This window comes from Hoplias malabaricus, chromosome X2, assembly GCF_029633855.1.
Source record: "Hoplias malabaricus isolate fHopMal1 chromosome X2, fHopMal1.hap1, whole genome shotgun sequence".
Classification (NCBI taxonomy): Eukaryota; Metazoa; Chordata; class Actinopteri; order Characiformes; family Erythrinidae; genus Hoplias; species Hoplias malabaricus.
In genome coordinates this window covers 24,863,694-24,880,357 of record NC_089819.1, presented here as the reverse complement: position 1 = coordinate 24,880,357, position 16,664 = coordinate 24,863,694, and the positions used below count along the sequence as shown (strand labels likewise).

The 16,664-nt window shown below is 45.6% G+C and overlaps 1 protein-coding gene across 1 annotated transcript in view; it reads right to left on the bottom strand.

Moving 5' to 3' along the window:
- The window catches only part of LOC136676502 (tetratricopeptide repeat protein 28-like), a 181,932-nt gene that overhangs the window by 23,889 nt on the left and 141,379 nt on the right, over positions 1-16,664 (bottom strand). Inside the window, 3 exon segments of the mRNA XM_066653581.1 lie at positions 2,588-2,717; positions 5,407-5,516; positions 13,300-13,823. Of these exon segments, the coding sequence (XP_066509678.1) occupies positions 2,588-2,717; positions 5,407-5,516; positions 13,300-13,823 (764 nt within the window).

Sequence of the window (16,664 nt, the reverse complement as noted above, 5' to 3'; positions counted from 1 at the left end):
CTGAAACAGAGAGATATTTACTTTGACCATTATTCCTACTGTTAATCCTTTGGAACATTGCTGTGAGGGATTTGATGGCATGAATCAGTCCAGAGAATGCAGCTCCATTGCTCCACAGCCCAGCACTGGGGGAGCTCCATATCCCCTTTAGCTGATGGCATGCTGACCTTATGCTCATGCAGTGGGGGCTCCTGCCAAATCTCTCAGGTGGGGGCAATGCTTGCGGAAATCGGTGTGCGAAATAATTGTAACACACTTGTAATCTGGGGGTTCCTGCTATGTTGTCTTAGGAGGAGGGGCCATGGCACTGAGCCACTAGTGTATTTTAAGCGACCTTTGTTAAACCTTTAAAAGGGCACAGGGAAACGGAGGTAGGAGACTGAGCAACTGTTTGAACTTGGTGTTTGGTGGAACAGGTGGAAATTCTTATTCACTCTCCACCACAAACTCTGGACGGTGAATAACACCCAGCCAACATACACTGAAGTCCAACACTCACAACAACACCAATACAACAAAATCCCCTTGTAGTGGCCATCACTCTAAAAGTGAATAAGGTTGATGCAAGAGACTGTGATGTCTCACTAGAAGCACCGGCCTTGCTGTTCTACCTAGAAGCGCAGAGCAAGGGTTTCTCCTGCATTTCAAAGCTGTAATTCTGTAGTTTGTGAGCGAGTGTTGTAAATGTTTGCTCGTTAAAATCCTCTGTAAATCAGACGTGCAATTCAAATATTTAAACACACCACAACAAACAGAGCCTTGTCAGCCGCCAACAGCATGACCCATTTGGGCGGGTAACGGCTCTGTGACAGAAATCCATCATAGCGACGTAAACTTTAATCCCCGTACCATAACACTATAACATGTTCTTTAAGTTTCTGTTTAGGGAAACCCTAAACATAAACAAAGTCCAAAAGGCTAATTAGGGGGTCCTGGGCGCCCTGGGACTCCTTGTACTTCACACCCTGGTAGCCATCAATGATGTCTAATGTGACTTGTTTAATGGGTAAATTTACAGCTAGTCACCTTGTGTATCAGTACCACCAGTAACCACTAAACTAGTAACCAAACTCTTTCTCTACATACTGTACAGTATTTGTGGTTAGCTATATTGTGGAGCAGGAACACACCCTCAAGGGGGCACCAGTCCTTCAAAGGGCGACACACACTCACACAATTCACTCACACTTAGGGACACTTTTTGAGTTGCCAATCCACCTAACAAGGTGTGCTTTTGGACCATGGGAGGAAACCGGAGCACCCGGAGGACACCCACACGGACACAGGGAGAACACACCACACACCTCACAGTCACCCGGAGGAAACCCACGCAGACACAGGGAGAACACACCACACTCCTCACAGACAGTCACCCGGAGGAAACCCACGCAGACATAGAGAGAACACACCACACTCCTCACAGACAGTCACCCGGAGGAAACCTACGTGGACACAGGGAGAACACACCACACTCCTCACAGACAGTCACCCGGAGGAAACCCATGCAGACACAGAGAGAACACACCACACTCCTCACAGACAGTCACCCGGAGGAAACCTACGTGGACACAGGGAGAACACACCACACTCCTCACAGACAGTCACCCGGAGGAAACCTACGCGGACACAGCAGCAGACAGCTTTTGCAGCTGCAGCTTGGTATAATGTCCGTTGTCATAGCAACAGTTAATCATGCCCTGTTAGTAAAAAGCAGTGCAGTATGTTAATATTTTGTGCACTAGCCCACCAAATGTACACTTTAAGGTTAGCACATAGTATATAATGTATAGCATTAGTGTGTTGTACACAACGGGGACACAGCCTCTATCTCCAGGGACAAATTATAGCTCGCCACAGATGGTAATGAAACAGGGTTCATTATTTTTAGAGCACTGGTTCTCATTGCCGAGCAACCTCTGTTGTCTCTGGAGATTGTAAGTTCAGGTTCTGCAGGGTGTGAGACATTCCCTCGCTCCAGATTGTAGTTCCCCCCTCACCAGTCGAGTCCCAGTTTCAGTGTTCCCCCAGGTTCTGGGGATGCTGGGTCTTTGGCAGCACTCCATCACCCCAGAAAACACTGTGCCACTGCTCTAGAAAAAAAAAAGTGAGTGTTCACATCCCTCTAGCCGATGCTTGGCATTGGGGATGGTGGCTTTGGGCTCGTCTGTGGCTCCTCCATAGCATCCCATTCTGTTTGCAGTGCTTTTCTATGGAGATTACACATGCTGTTTGTGTGTGTGTGTGTGTGTGTGTTTGTGTGTGTGTTTTGAAAAGTAGCTGAATGCACTAACTACATAGGGAATCAGCACACTTTTGAACATAGTGTACACATTTAGTGCAGTAGGCAATAACCGAGGACCCAAAAGGCAACAGCCCAGTGTACACACATCACAGCACTGCCTCCGGAAAGTTTACTTCCCAACTCCGATAAAGACATTAAAGTCCCAGGTATTGACAAGGGACGCTGAGGAAAAGTAACCGTACGCAAACATGGAAAGTGGAACAGAGTTGTAAGAGGATGCAGTTGGGAAGGTAAACAAACGAAAAGACTAAGGAAAAAAAAGAAAGCCACGGAGAAGAAACTCACCCAGGCTCACGAGGACCCTCTGGAGAGCCTGGTATGAAGACGTCTGCAGGTCGAAGAGGGAGAGCTTGTAGTCGGAGCTGTGCTGAGCCTCGTGTCTCAACGTCTCAAACAGCACAGAGGCACGGTAGAGCTGTAAACAAACACACACACACATCCTGAGTTAGCATCTTATGAGATACACCTCCATGAGCAAAAACAGACTTGATAGTTTTTGTGAAATCCAAGTATATTTATGCACAGTCAAAACTTTAAAACCACCTCCTCGTTTCTACATTCACTGTCCATTCTCTCAGAGGCGTACTCTGTAGTTCTACAATTACGCACTGTAGTCCATCTGTTGCTCTGCATACTTTGTAAAACACCCACTGAGGGGTTTAAAATCCATGCAGCACTTATGTGTCTGATCCACTCACACCAGCACAACACACTGCTGCTGAATGCTGGCTCAGTAATAAACATCTTAACCAGAACCAGAATCACACCTAAGCACTTAATTACACTAATAAAAACCTGACCACTGACCAGTACTTAAGGCTGGACACTCCTTATATATCTGTCATGGTGCACTTATGAGGGATAAGGGGACAATAAGAGTACATAAACATACTCAGTGTGTTACCGAGAAGCAGAAATAACATCCGATTAGAGGTGAGACAAACTGTGGTACTGGTTTTGACCCCCGGGGGGCAGAAGAGTTCTACCCAGCCAAACTAGGGTGAAGGTTATAACTCAAATGAATGAGATCTACATTTTCCTTTCAATATGCTCCTTCAGAAAGCTCCAATAGTCACGAAAATAACCAGACACAGCATCCACGACCAGAGAGAGAGAGAGAGAGAGAAGATAGACACAGAGAGAGAGAGAGAGAGAGAGAGAGAGAGAGAGAGAGAGAGGGAGAGAGAGAGAGAGAGAGGGAGAGAGAGAGAGAGAGAGAGAGAGAGGGAGAGAGAGAGAGAGAGAGATGGATAGTAGGAGGAATGATCTCAGTAATTCTGAAAAGCTGAATCACTGTTCTGTATTGATTCCTTGCAGCTAGCTGCTGATACAGCCGTCCATCTCCACATTCAGTCTCCTAAAGATTTCACTACAGCGCACTCAGAGTGACCTGCTCTGCTCCAAGTGTGTGTGTGTGACGTGTTTAGAAGGTGACAGGTCAGCTACTGTCAGGGCAGGTGATTTGTTCGGTGGCAGAGGATGCAGCAGCAGGAGCTATTTCTTTAAATGGAACAGGAATCGGAAATGAGAAAGTGTGATATAAGTTTTGGACACCCATTCACCCTAAGTCCCTGCGGAAATGTGACTGATGATACCAAACTGTGTAACTGGCAGAGGCGATTGCTCTAAGACTGCAAGGGAAGCTCAGCTTCCCCTAAAATGTCAGAAAATAAGTGATCAAATATATACTGTTGTGTGTACATGTCATTGAATAAATATGCACTACAACGCGCTCAACTTGTGTTCAGAATCAGCTTCTTATCACTGGTAAAGACGCGGCTTTCCTCTCAATCATTCCTGCAGCTTCACAGTGCTTTAAACAGTGAGGATGCTGAGCATCCACAGAGTTCAATAGCGAAGCAGCGAAGTGCAGCGAAACGAGACGAGTCATTGGATAAATGCTGGGCTTTGTCCCGCCCATCGGACGCTCAGCGTCTCTGGGGGTCTATGGGGCAGTGGGCTGGCCTCGGCTGCCCCGGACGCTCAGCTTCTGCATGATGATTGGATGATCTGTCTGAGCCTGAATCCCTTTTTGATTGACAGCGAAATGAGCGAATCAGCGATCCTTTGGTGTAAAGATCCATGGGAGCATGTTCTGAGTTGAACCAGGGACTAATCCTTTTAGCAGCATTTTCTTTGTTAAAAACGACTAGGGACAAATCGAGCTTATATTTCTGGTGGTTTTCTTTGTAGCTGCTGGTGTTTGGAGACTGACTTTTCTGTCCAGCGGGTGCTGCTGAGCCCCTCCACCGTCCAGTAGGGACTAAACCGTGGCGTGTAAACCTTGCAGAGCGCTGATTGTCCAGAGAGAGTCGTCACTCTACGCCACGCAATGCAGACGACCAGCACCAACTCTCCATCTGTAAAATCTCCAGCTGCAGCAGAGATCACGTTTGTTTTAATCCGACTCACGATGGCAGCTCGTAAAATTACGAAAGAATCCAGTGAGAGCTGGACAGTGCAACAAGGTGCAACAATAACTGTTCCTGTTAGAGACGGGGTTTTGAGATATCAACAGCTACATTTCAGTGAGGAGCTGTTGTAGTGGAAAATGAACCCGGGGCCAAATAGAGAGTAAAGTCCAGTATAGTCTAGAAGAGTAGGTACCATGCAGTGGAAAAGCACCAAAAGAGAAGTGGACAAGGACAACTACTCATTTAGGGACAAAACAGTGACAATATGTAAATTATTATTGCTCTGATTGGCTGTCCTTTATTATGCGTAATTTGAAAAGTATTACTATGTCATACACAGAACAACAGAAAACATACTTCCGCCTCTCTTTTGGACGTCTGGATTCAGTGGAATGCTGCAGTGATACGTCCTCTTCCAGACACGAACAGAACAACATTTACAAGTATCCTCTCATATCCCTTATGAGACATCATGGCTATGGAGCATCAGACCTATACTGACAGGTGTGGACTGGGGAGTGGACAGTAATAGAGTACAAAGTGGATCCATGAAAGGGCCAGGACTTCAGAGAGGACACTTACACTCCTTCAGCATCATAGTCACAAAAATAGACTTCATCAGCATTAGGTTCATAGGAGGTATTTACACAAACACTCACACACACACACACACACACACACACACAATACCTGGTGCTGAGCCTCTTCCAGGTTGCCGCTGGCCCACAGAGACAGACCCAGACGATGGCGGATTTTTGCCTCATCCTCACGCCTCCCCAGCTGCTCCGCCAACCTCAGACCTGATACACACACACATACACACACACACACATATACAGAGTGAATAAGGTTAACAGAGAGACAGACAAAAACAGAAACAGAGTAGTGGGAAAGCTCACACACAGGGTATTGAGAATGTGTGTGGAGAAAAGAGAGAGAGAGGGAGGGACACAAGGAGGTCAAGGAGAGAGAGAGAGAGAGAGAGAGAGAGAGAGAGAGAGAGGAAAAGGAAACAGAGACTGAGAAAAAGAGAAGGAAATTGTAAGATAGGACAAGGAAAGAGAGATGGTAAGAGAGAATGTGTGTGAGAGGGAGAGAGAGAGAGAGAGAGAGAGAGAGAGAGAGAAGAGAGAGAGAGAGGACAAAACCCTCATATCTACACACAGAGTCCTTTCACATAAAACGTGACTAGATTTTCCATCATTTCCATTCGTCCGATTGCCACAAAATTGGGACATAATTTAAAAGGCAACCTGGCCTCTCCCTCTCTCTCTTTCTCTCTTTCTCTCTCTCTCTCTCTCTCTCTCTCTCTCTCAAAGTCCCTGTCTCTCTGTCTCTCTGTCTCTCTCTCTCTCTCTCTCTCTCTCTCTCTCTCTGTACCCTTCTCTCTGTACGCTTCTCTCTCTCTCTCTCTCTCTCTCTCTCTCTCTCTCAAAGTCCCTGTCTCTCTGTCTCTCTGTCTCTCTCTCTCTCTCTCTCTCTCTCTCTCAAAGTCCCTGTCTCTCTCTCTGTCTCTCTCTCTCTCTCTCTCTCTCTCTCTCTCTGTGCGCATGCGCGAGTGTGAGTGGAGGTGTGTGAGCGAGTGGTGTGTGAGTGAGTTTGGCGGTTTGTTTGGTGAGCGAATTCTGAACTTTTCTATCTTTTTCTGTCTTTGTTGGTTGTTTGTTAGTTTAGTTATTGTTCGTGTTTGTTAAAGTGTGTTTTTGGGTTTATCGCGGGGTGCGCGTGGCGACGATGCCGGCGTTTTGGCCGGTCGCCATGACGGCGACGGAGAAAGCTCGTCTTTTTCGACTTTCTCGGAAATACAGTAAAGTACAGCCCCCGGGGTGAGGTGTTCAGTGGATGAGTGCAGCATAGCTGTGGCGGAGGTTATAGGTCATGAAAGTGTGATGTCTGCTGCTAAAATGAACAGTGCAGTTGTGATCTTTTTGGATAGTCCTGAGAAGGTTAACACTATGGTCCAGAATGGTGTGGTTATTAAGGGCACATTTACACCTGTGCTGCCCCTCTCACGACCTGCTACAAAGATCACTCTGTCAAACGTTCCACCGTTTATCACAGACGAGGCGCTGACTGCAGAGTTGGCCCGGTTCGGACAGATTGTGTCCGATATTAGAATGATCCCACTAGGTTCTAAGTGCCCTCTACTGAGACACGTTGTCAGCTTCAGACGCCAGCTGTTCATGATCTTAAAGGATGGTGTTGAAGAACTGAATGTGACTTTTAAATTTAGAATAGATGGTTTTGATTACACTATTTTTGCAACATCTGCCACGATGAAGTGTTTTGGGTGTGGACAGGAAGGGCACTTAAGGCGTTCATGTCCCTTTGGGGCAGGTGAAAGCTCCTCTAGGGTATCTGGCCCTATTCCTGATGGGGCCGGTGCAGGGGCTGGGACTGGGTCTGAGCCCTCAAGAGAAGAGCCTGAGCCTACTGCGGGGGATGGGGCTGAGCCTGGGCCTGAGCCTGAGCCTGTCGTTAAGGGTGAGACTGGGTCTGGGAATGGGCCTGAGTCTGTCGTTGAGGGTGAGACTGGGTCTGGGACTGGGCCTGAGCCTGTCATTGAGGGTGAGACTGGGTCTGGGAATGGGCCTGAGCCTACTGTAGAGGGTGGGGCTGGATCTGGGACTAGGTCAGAGCCTACTGTAGAAGCTGGGGCTGGGACGGGGTCAGAGCCTACAGCAGAGGGTAGGACTGTGGCTAGACCAAGCAGTCCAAGGAAAAAAAAGACAGGTCACAGAACTATTAGTGCAGGGGAGAACCCTACCTCAGTTACAAATGCTGACGTTAGTTCTGGCAGTAGTTTGGTGGTCTCCGGGTGTGCTGCGTTGCCTGATGATGTTGCGGCTAAAGATCAGGGATGTGAGGAACCTAAAGCTGCTGCTAGTTTAGTTGTGGAAGGGGAGGCTATGGAAACAGACTCAGTATCCGAGGAGGCTGTGTTCAGAGTGCAGTCAGGAAAAAGGAAAATGAGGAGGGCTAAGGCAGGTGTTAAAAAGGGGAAAGTACAGGATGTGGAGGACTCTGGGTCTGTGACTGGTTCTGCTCTGGATGACTCTGATGGTGATCTACCAGACGCTTCGAGTCAAAGGAGTAGAAGAAGTGTCTATGCGTTTAACAAGATACGGTCTTTTTTGCATAAGACCAAGAATATGAAAGGGGTTGTTGTAGAAGAGTACTTTCCCGATCGTAAACTGTTCATTGACTCGGTACAGACTTTTATGAGAGGGGATAGCGAAGATAAATTTACGGTACAGGAAATCTACAGACTTAAAAAACTGGTTAAAAAATTGAGAACAGAACTTCTTAAAGATGATGGTTTTGAAACTTCATAGTTATTTTCTGCTTTTTATTTTGCTGTTGCTTGTCCTTGACCACCTTCCTCTTTTTATGAGTAGAGTTAAGATCGGCTCTCTGAACCTGAATGGGGCGCGGGACGTACAGAAAAGAGCTCTGTTATTTGAACTGATTAAACAGAAGGGCATGGATATTGTGCTTGTCCAAGAGACGCACAGTGACGAGGCTAATGAAGTTGACTGGAAGAAGGAATGGGAAGGGGAGGTTTATTTTAGCCACATGAGCTCGACCAGAGGTGGGGTGGCCGTTCTTTTTGCCAAGCATTTCTTGCCGGTCTCGTGTGAGGTTGAGCAGGTAATGGCAGGGAGGTGTGTGGTTGTACGTGCTCAGTTTGAGCGGTTTAAATTTGCCATTTTTAATATTTATGCTCCCACTTCTGGAGCTGAGAGGGTGGTTTTTCTTAACACTGTTAACACAGCTTTAAAATCACTTAATTGTGATGACTATCTGATCATGGGGGGCGATTTTAACTGCACTGAGGATGATAATACGGACAGGAATCACATCGAACCTCACGCTGCATCTCAGCGCGCTCTTAAAGAGCTATTGTCTGCTCATGATTTGCTTGACGTGTGGAGAGCTTTTAACGATAAAGGTCGACAGTATACATGGGCCCATGTGAGGGACGGTTATGTGGCGTTGGCCAGACTAGATCGGTTTTACTGCTTTAAACATCATCTTAATATATTTAAAGGGTGTGGGATTACGCCGGTCCATTTTTCAGACCACAGTTTGGTTTTGTGTTCGTTTTTTATTGCAAACCTTAAGCCTAAAAGTGCTTACTGGCATTTTAACACCTCCCTGTTGTCAGATATGAATTTTAAAAAAGCTTTTACTGTGTTTTGGACTGGTTTTAGAACCCAAAAACAGTTCTTCCATAATCTGCGAGGGTGGTGGGATTATGGGAAAGTTGAAATTAAGCAGCTCTGCCAGCAGTATACTCTCAATGTTTCGCGGCATATTACTCGGGCTATAAAAAAATTAGAAAGTGAAATTTTAGAAATTCAAAGGCAGATGAACTGCACTGGAGACCAGGATCATGCCCGGGTTCTGAAATCTAAAAGGGATGCTCTTGGCGATCTCCTGGGTGTCAGGGCACAGGGGGCTCTGGTTCGCTCTCGGTTCCAGAATCTAACACAGATGGACGCCCCATCAAAATTCTTTTTCAGTCTGGAAAGGAAGAATGGTCAGTGCCGGTTTATGCACTCCCTGCGTGCTGAAGATGGACAGGAGCTGACTGAACCCACTGAGATCCGTAAGCGGGCTGTACGTTTTTATGCTGAGCTGTACGAGAGTGAGCGTATAGACGATGGAGAACTGGCGGCAGGATTTTATGAAGGACTACGGAAGATCTCTACTTGCTCTAGTGACAAACTGGAACAACCACTGGGAGAGCAAGAGCTTCATGCTGCTTTACAAGGCATGAAGGGTGGTACTGCCCCTGGTATAGATGGTCTACCGGTGGAGTTTTATAAGGCCTTTTGGACAGAGGTGGGTTCGGATCTGCTGGCAGTTCTCAATGAGAGCTTGACTGATGGTCTTTTGCCCCTAAGCTGCAGGAGGGCGGTGATCACCCTGCTGCCTAAGAAGGGTGACTTGCAGGACATTAAAAACTGGCGACCAGTGAGTCTTCTTTGCACGGACCTTAAAATTTTCTCCAAAACTTTGGCTACCAGACTGAGGCTTGATGTCGGTCTCATATCTATTGACCAGGAAAAAGCTTTCGACAGAGTGGAACACCACCATCTGTGGCGCACACTTGAATTATTGGGTTTTGGGCCGTCTTTTATCAATATGATACGAGTACTATACAGAAACATTGAGAGTATGCTAAAAATTAACGGTGGATTGAGTGCTCCCTTTGGGGTCTGTCGGGGCATACGTCAGGGTTGTGCCTTGTCAGGGATGTTATACTCCCTGGCCATTGAGCCTCTGCTAAACAAGCTTCGATCTGAAATTGAAGGTATAACGCTGGGACAGTTTCGCTATCAATTGTCGGCATATGCAGACGATGTGATTGTAATGGTAAGGGGGCAGAAAGACATCGGAAAACTTGTTTCTATTGTTCAAGATTTTGGAGTAATTTCAGCTGCGAGGGTGAATTGGAACAAAAGCGAAGCTCTTGCAGTAGGACAGTGGACCGGGGGGCTGCCTTCTTTACCGGGTAATTTAGTCTGGAAAAGAGGGGGGATAAAATATCTTGGGGTTTTTATTGGGGATGACACTGTGCAGCAGAAAAACTGGGATGGTGTGATAGAGAAACTGATGGGTCGGCTGTCAAGGTGGAAATGGATTCATGGACAACTATCTTTCAGGGGGAGAGTCTTGGTAGTTAACAACCTGGTGGCATCAGTGTTGTGGCACCGGTTGTCCTGTGTGGATCCTCCTGTGGGCTTATTGTCTCGGATACAAGCGCTCCTCGTGGACTTTTTCTGGGACAGGCTCCATTGGATTCCACAAGGTGTCCTTTACCTTCCCAGACAGGAAGGAGGGCAAGGCCTGGTGCACCTAGCGAGTAGGATGGCGACTTTCAGACTGCAGTTCCTGCAGAGACTTCTGGCTGGCCCAGCTGATCTAGTGTGGAGAGAAGTGGCCTGCACCATCCTGCGCAAGGTCGATGGACTCGGTTTGGACACTGCACTGTTTTTTACAGATTATAAAAGACTGCACCTTGCTGGATTACCTCTTTTTTATCGGGGGCTTTTTAAAATGTGGGGACTTTTTAAGATGAAACACACACAAAGTGGCACACACACACACACATACAAACACACACTTCACATATTTACATATCTTTGCCCTAAGGAGAGGCTGTACAACACTTGAAAAGCTTAGTGACAGCTGGTAAAGATACGCAGCATGGCCCTGTCTATTGAATTCCCTCATACACACACACACACACACCACACACACACACACACACACACTTTCAAATGCTTGCACACAGCTTGTATAATAATATCTTTACAAACACATCAAATCTAATGATGCTATGAAGCAGCTGCACATGAACCTCCGGTGTCCATACTCAATCCAAACCGCGGGTCAGAAGGGTATGACGTACCAGACACTGCACTGTGCAGGACTCTGAGGAGATGAAGCTGCATCCAATACCTTTGGTATGAGTTGGAGTGGTGTCTGAGATCCAGAACTAATCACACAACATCAGCATATGAGCTCACTAAAGCTCTCATGACCGAACGCAACCAAATCCTCACGGCTATGTCCCAACATGTAGCAAAATGGGACACAATGATTCATATTGGAACATCTCCAGCACACACACACACACACACACAAACACCAAATGGTCTGCCAAAGAGCCCATTTCCAATTAATTTCTTACACACACAGTAACACCCAGAAAAACAAGCACATTGCGTGACCAGTATAACGGACGGCTGAGAGGGTAGAATGAAAGGAAGGAGAAAGGAGGAGTGAAGTAAGTGATGGAATGGAAGGAGAGAGACAGAGAGAGAGAGAGAGAGAGAGAGAGAAAAGCGGAGGTAAACAGCACACTGCTTTAGTCTGGCTAGGCTGGTCAGATATAATTGGCTGTCAGAAAATACAAAACTGTGGATACATTTTGGCTGGGGAACAGCAAAAAGAATGTACCTGTTATTTTTCATACTGTGTGTGTGTGTGTTTGATACTCACATTGTGGGTACTTCCTTGTGAGGACCATAAATAAGTTTGAAGGTTAGTTGAAGGTCAGGGTAAGTGTCAGAGCTAGAGTTAGGGTGAGGTTAGTATTAGATATGGATTAGGATTAAAATTGTAAATTTGTCTATGTAATGTTCCCAAATTTCATAGAAAATGTGTGTGTGTGTGTGTGGGGGGGGGGTGTATTTCTGAGTAAATTTCTTGTCTTTAAATTGGGCAGATTAATTTTTCAGGCATATGTTCCTCCCAACAATTCTCCTGTTTTTATTGTTATGGCAAAAGATGATCTTCCCAGATGATCCTGTAGTGTGTGAAGTCATAGGTCAGTTGGTGCCGCCCCGATTGTGAACAGAACATGTTCAATGTTTACGACTCAGAGTCCTCTAGTGTGGGGTGGATGCGACTCTTAGGTGTGAAAGCCTGTGAAAACCCTGTGTTTGTTTACATTAGGGATGCACCGATACCACTTTTTCCTTACCGATAACGATATTTCATGTGTAATATCTGCCGATACAGAGTACCGATACCAACTCTATCTATCTTAACTACTAGATAGATGCTTATAAATCCAGTTATATTTATATTGCTACACTTACAGATTTTATTTTCTTAAAGTAGTGTTCGGAATCACTAATAAGATATAATAAACTTGAATTAACAACATTTACTTCTTTAAAATTTTAAGTTTCAAACCAAGAAAAATATTTCCACAATGCAGTAACAAGTACAAGTAGGAAGACATAATCTTACTTACTAAAGTCTGGCTGAACAGATTTTTACACTGTCATGAGGATATTTGTCATGGCTGTGAAATGCACTTTCCAAGCACTGCTGCTGACCTGTGTCAGTGTGTTTCTTTGTGGTTGCTTGAATGAAGTCAGTGTGGTTTGGCATGCTGGGGTTACACTTCACGAATTTTAGCCCAATTTGAAATACTTCTGCCTCAAAATCGTGTTTCAGACCAGTCGCAGCATATCAACCTTTTTATTTATTTTTTTTATCCGACTTTGGATGTAGTCGCGTAGTGTAAACTCTCCACAAACCCAACTCTGAACGGGTCCCTTCAACAGCCAATGTGAACAGAGCACAGAAAGTAAACATAGGTGCGGGCAGTGAAGCTCTACAGTGAAGGAGGGATTAAACGGTAAAGCTATGAAAAACTACATCATACTACAGTGCTGGATGCACGTCCCCAGATAACCAGTATTACCTGTAGGAGAACATAATGAGCCACACAACAAGCCGTTACAGCCTTTAATCCAACTGTATTATAATTTTCCATTCCATTTAAATGACACAACACTGACACGTGCTACAGCTCCCTCACTCACATGACCTGGTCAAATGCCAGCAGTCAACCTATCCGGACCCTGAGTGACCTGAATTCTGACTTGACTCACCAGTGTTTGATTCTTCTGTTTAGTATTAAACCTTGTTGTTCGTGCTGTTATCTTGTTAAGTATTGTCTTATCTTGTTGGTGCATACCAAGCTTTGTTTTCTTCTTTTGTTCTTGTCTCTTGTTCTTTTAGTCCACTAAAGTGCAACTAGTGCAAGGTACTCACCCTCCTGCAGGTACATAACGGCCTGTGAGTAGTTCTGTAGAGCATGGTGCGTCCTCCCCAGGCTTCCGTAAGCCAGCGTCTTGGCGGCCAGGTCGTTTGTTTGTGCTGCTACGCTGAGGTGCTGCTCCTGGAAGACCACAGCTCTCTCAAGGTTGCCCAGAGACTCGTAGGTCAGGCCCAGGTTTCCGTATGCTCGCGCCTGTCTGGAGGGGCTATGGATCTCCTCAGCGATGTCCAGGTCTTTTTGGTGGTACTGAAGAGCCCGGTCTGGTTCTCCCATTGCCTGGAACACCGCACCCAGGCCTGAGTTAGCGTCCGCCTCTAGGGGCCGGTCGGAAGTGTCCCGGGCGATGACCATCTGCCGTTCAAGACAGGAAAGTGCCTGCTCGTGGTTCCCCAGCTGATTGTGGAGAGCTCCCAGCTCCCCATATGCTGCCGCCTTCCCTCCACTGCCGCCTAGCTCGTGAGCAGCCACCAGACACTTCTCCAGACACACCAGGGCCTGCTGCAGGTTTCCCATTGCCCTGAGGGAATATAGGAAGCACTGATTAGAAAAAAATTGACCCTACAGCTTCAGGTGTGCAGTGTGCACAATCTCTGTAGAAAAGCATATAACAGGATATTGATTCCATGGAGTAATAGATCCCAATACTATACATTTGGTATGAGCTGGAGTAATATTTGTGAGCCACAGCTGTTCATCCATCATCAGTACCTGACCTCACTAATGCTCCCATGGCTGAATGCAATCAGATACTCACACAAATGCTCTAGCATCAAGTCTAAAGCCTGATTAAAGCCAGGCTGTTAAAAGGAACCCAGGATGGAAACACAAGTATGAATAAATACGATGGATTTACTCTAAATTCATTTGTTTACATTTTGTAGGCAGCTAACTATCTGGAGATGATCTGTAGCTGCCCATTCATCTGTTTCATGACGACTACGGCTGTTCACTTTCAGGATCCGATAATGAGGCCGAAGCAGAGAATCCAGTGTCTGTTCAAACTGCTTCGTGTGGCTTGCTCCATATTGTGGGGCATATTGTAGTCCTCATTTAACACCAACATCATCAGACCATTCTCTCAGCAGTTGGGATTTACTCAATGAATTAAATCAGGACGGAGTGAAGTAGTGTTGTCACGATACCAAAATTATGACTTTCGATACGATACCTGCCTAAATATTTTGATACCGATACTGAAACGATGCCATGGCAAAAACCTAAAATATCAGGAGAAGTAACGTTCCCTAAAGCTGCAAAAATGCTGGTATCTGCTTGTTAAGGGTGACGCCACACGTGATGTTTCACCATTCCTGGGTCCAATCCCGCCTTCGACCCTATGTCATACATCCATAAGACTCGTCTACTGTTTGAATAAAGCTGAGTGCCTCAATCAATTATGTAATCTCAGTTCAGAAAAAGGAATACATTCAACATAAAAAGAAACCGACTGTGATTAACATGCAACACTAAAGTGAAGTGACGAGGGGCTTTTGGAGCTGTGTTTGTCCATGCGATACATCTCAAATTTTTCTCCTGTTTTTGTTTTTGGAAAAACTATGAAGACTGATATCAGTTTTTCCTGTGCCCTTCAACTGCAAATGACATACAACAGCAGCACAATTCATTCATTCATTGTCTGTAAGTGCTTATCTAGTTCAGGGTGGCGGTGGGTCCAGAGCCTACCCGGAATCACTGAATGCAAGGCAGAAACACACACTGGAGGGGGCGCCAGTTCTTCACAGGGCGACACACACATTCACTCACAACTACGGACTCTTTTGAGTCACACTAACAATGTGTGTTTTTGGACTGTGGGTGGAAATTGGAGCACCCGGAGGAAACCCACATGGACACCGGGAAGAACACACCGCACTCCACACAGACAGTCACCCGGAGGAAACCCACGCGGACACAGGGAGAACACACCAAAAGCCATTGCAAATCTGAAATAATGGCTGCACCCATATGTTGAATAATGGTGTTATTTTACAACTAAATAATCAATTTTTGTTGTTTTTGTTGTATGTTTTTAATAATGTGTCTTAGTAATTTAGAGTAATCCCATTATATTAAGGCTTTCACGTTACTAGCCGAGATTCCTTTTATCACAGTAAAAAGAGGACAAACTTCTTCATAATACTCTTCGATTAAGAAATTATTTTGGACGAGCAGGGTCTGTAAACCTTTGGCAATACAGTGACCTTTACATTTGCCTGGACATTAAACATTACATCCACTAGAGGGCCCAGGTCACTGTGTCTCAACAATGGAGGAGACATTATTTTCAGTCATCACCAGTGAGAGAAATAGATAATGAACATGATTTCCAGTGTTTGATATCTTCCAGGATATTCCTCAGGCACACCCCCACCCTCCCCCAACTCCCATATCTAGAATGTGAACTCACACAGTGTAAGTGAATCTTGAACTATTGGCTACACTGACCTAAGGCCAGTGGTGCTGCACCAGCCATATGCATGTGCAGATTTAAAGGCATAGTTCACGACTATAATCCCAAAACATTATGTTTCCTCGCCATTTGCTGCTCTCCAATCTGTTTTCGTGCTGGAAATTAGTCCGATGGGTTTACGAAGCCCCAGTGTCTGTAAATGAGTACAAAAACAAACTGCCTCAGGCCGGTAAGCTAGTCTCTCTCTTTCTGCTCATTGCAGAGGCATCTGGTGTATATTTAGACAATGAAGAGAACTCAAAACATTGAGAAGCATGAACCAAGATGAGGATATTGCTCTATTCCTGCTCCACAGGTGGGTAATATAGACCTTTTTTGCTGGGGTGGAAATATGTCCAAACCTGGGAGACGGCTAACAGCATTAGTGAAAGTGCTACAAAACTAAACAGCTCCAGTTAGAAATGAGTTTCGGTGGTAGTTCAAACAGTGAATAAAACTTACACTTCATCCACCTAATAACAACTGCCTTTTTTCCCCTCAAACACACCGTTCCACTTTAAAAGACGCTTAGCTTTGGAATTTAAACAACCAGAGAGAAGTGCAATTGCCTACAATCATAAACTTGGGTGACCAAACGTCCTCTTTTACCCGGACATGTCCTCTTTTTTAGACTTAACAAAATGTCCGGGCGGAATTTCACAAACGTCCGGGATTTTATTTTTCTAGAGCTTACATAGAACTTCGAGAAGCGTTTCGTTCACAAACTAGTCCCGCCCTCCCCTACTCCGATTGGTTTGCTTGAGTGAGAAGGGGGCGTGGTGAAGTAGCCTAAAATCTTTTAATTATTTAATTGGTCAGTCTGCACGTCAGTGCGGAGACATGTCCTCTTTTTCACCATCTCAGATCTGGTCAACCATACATACACCATGAACCTGGTCCTTGAATCTT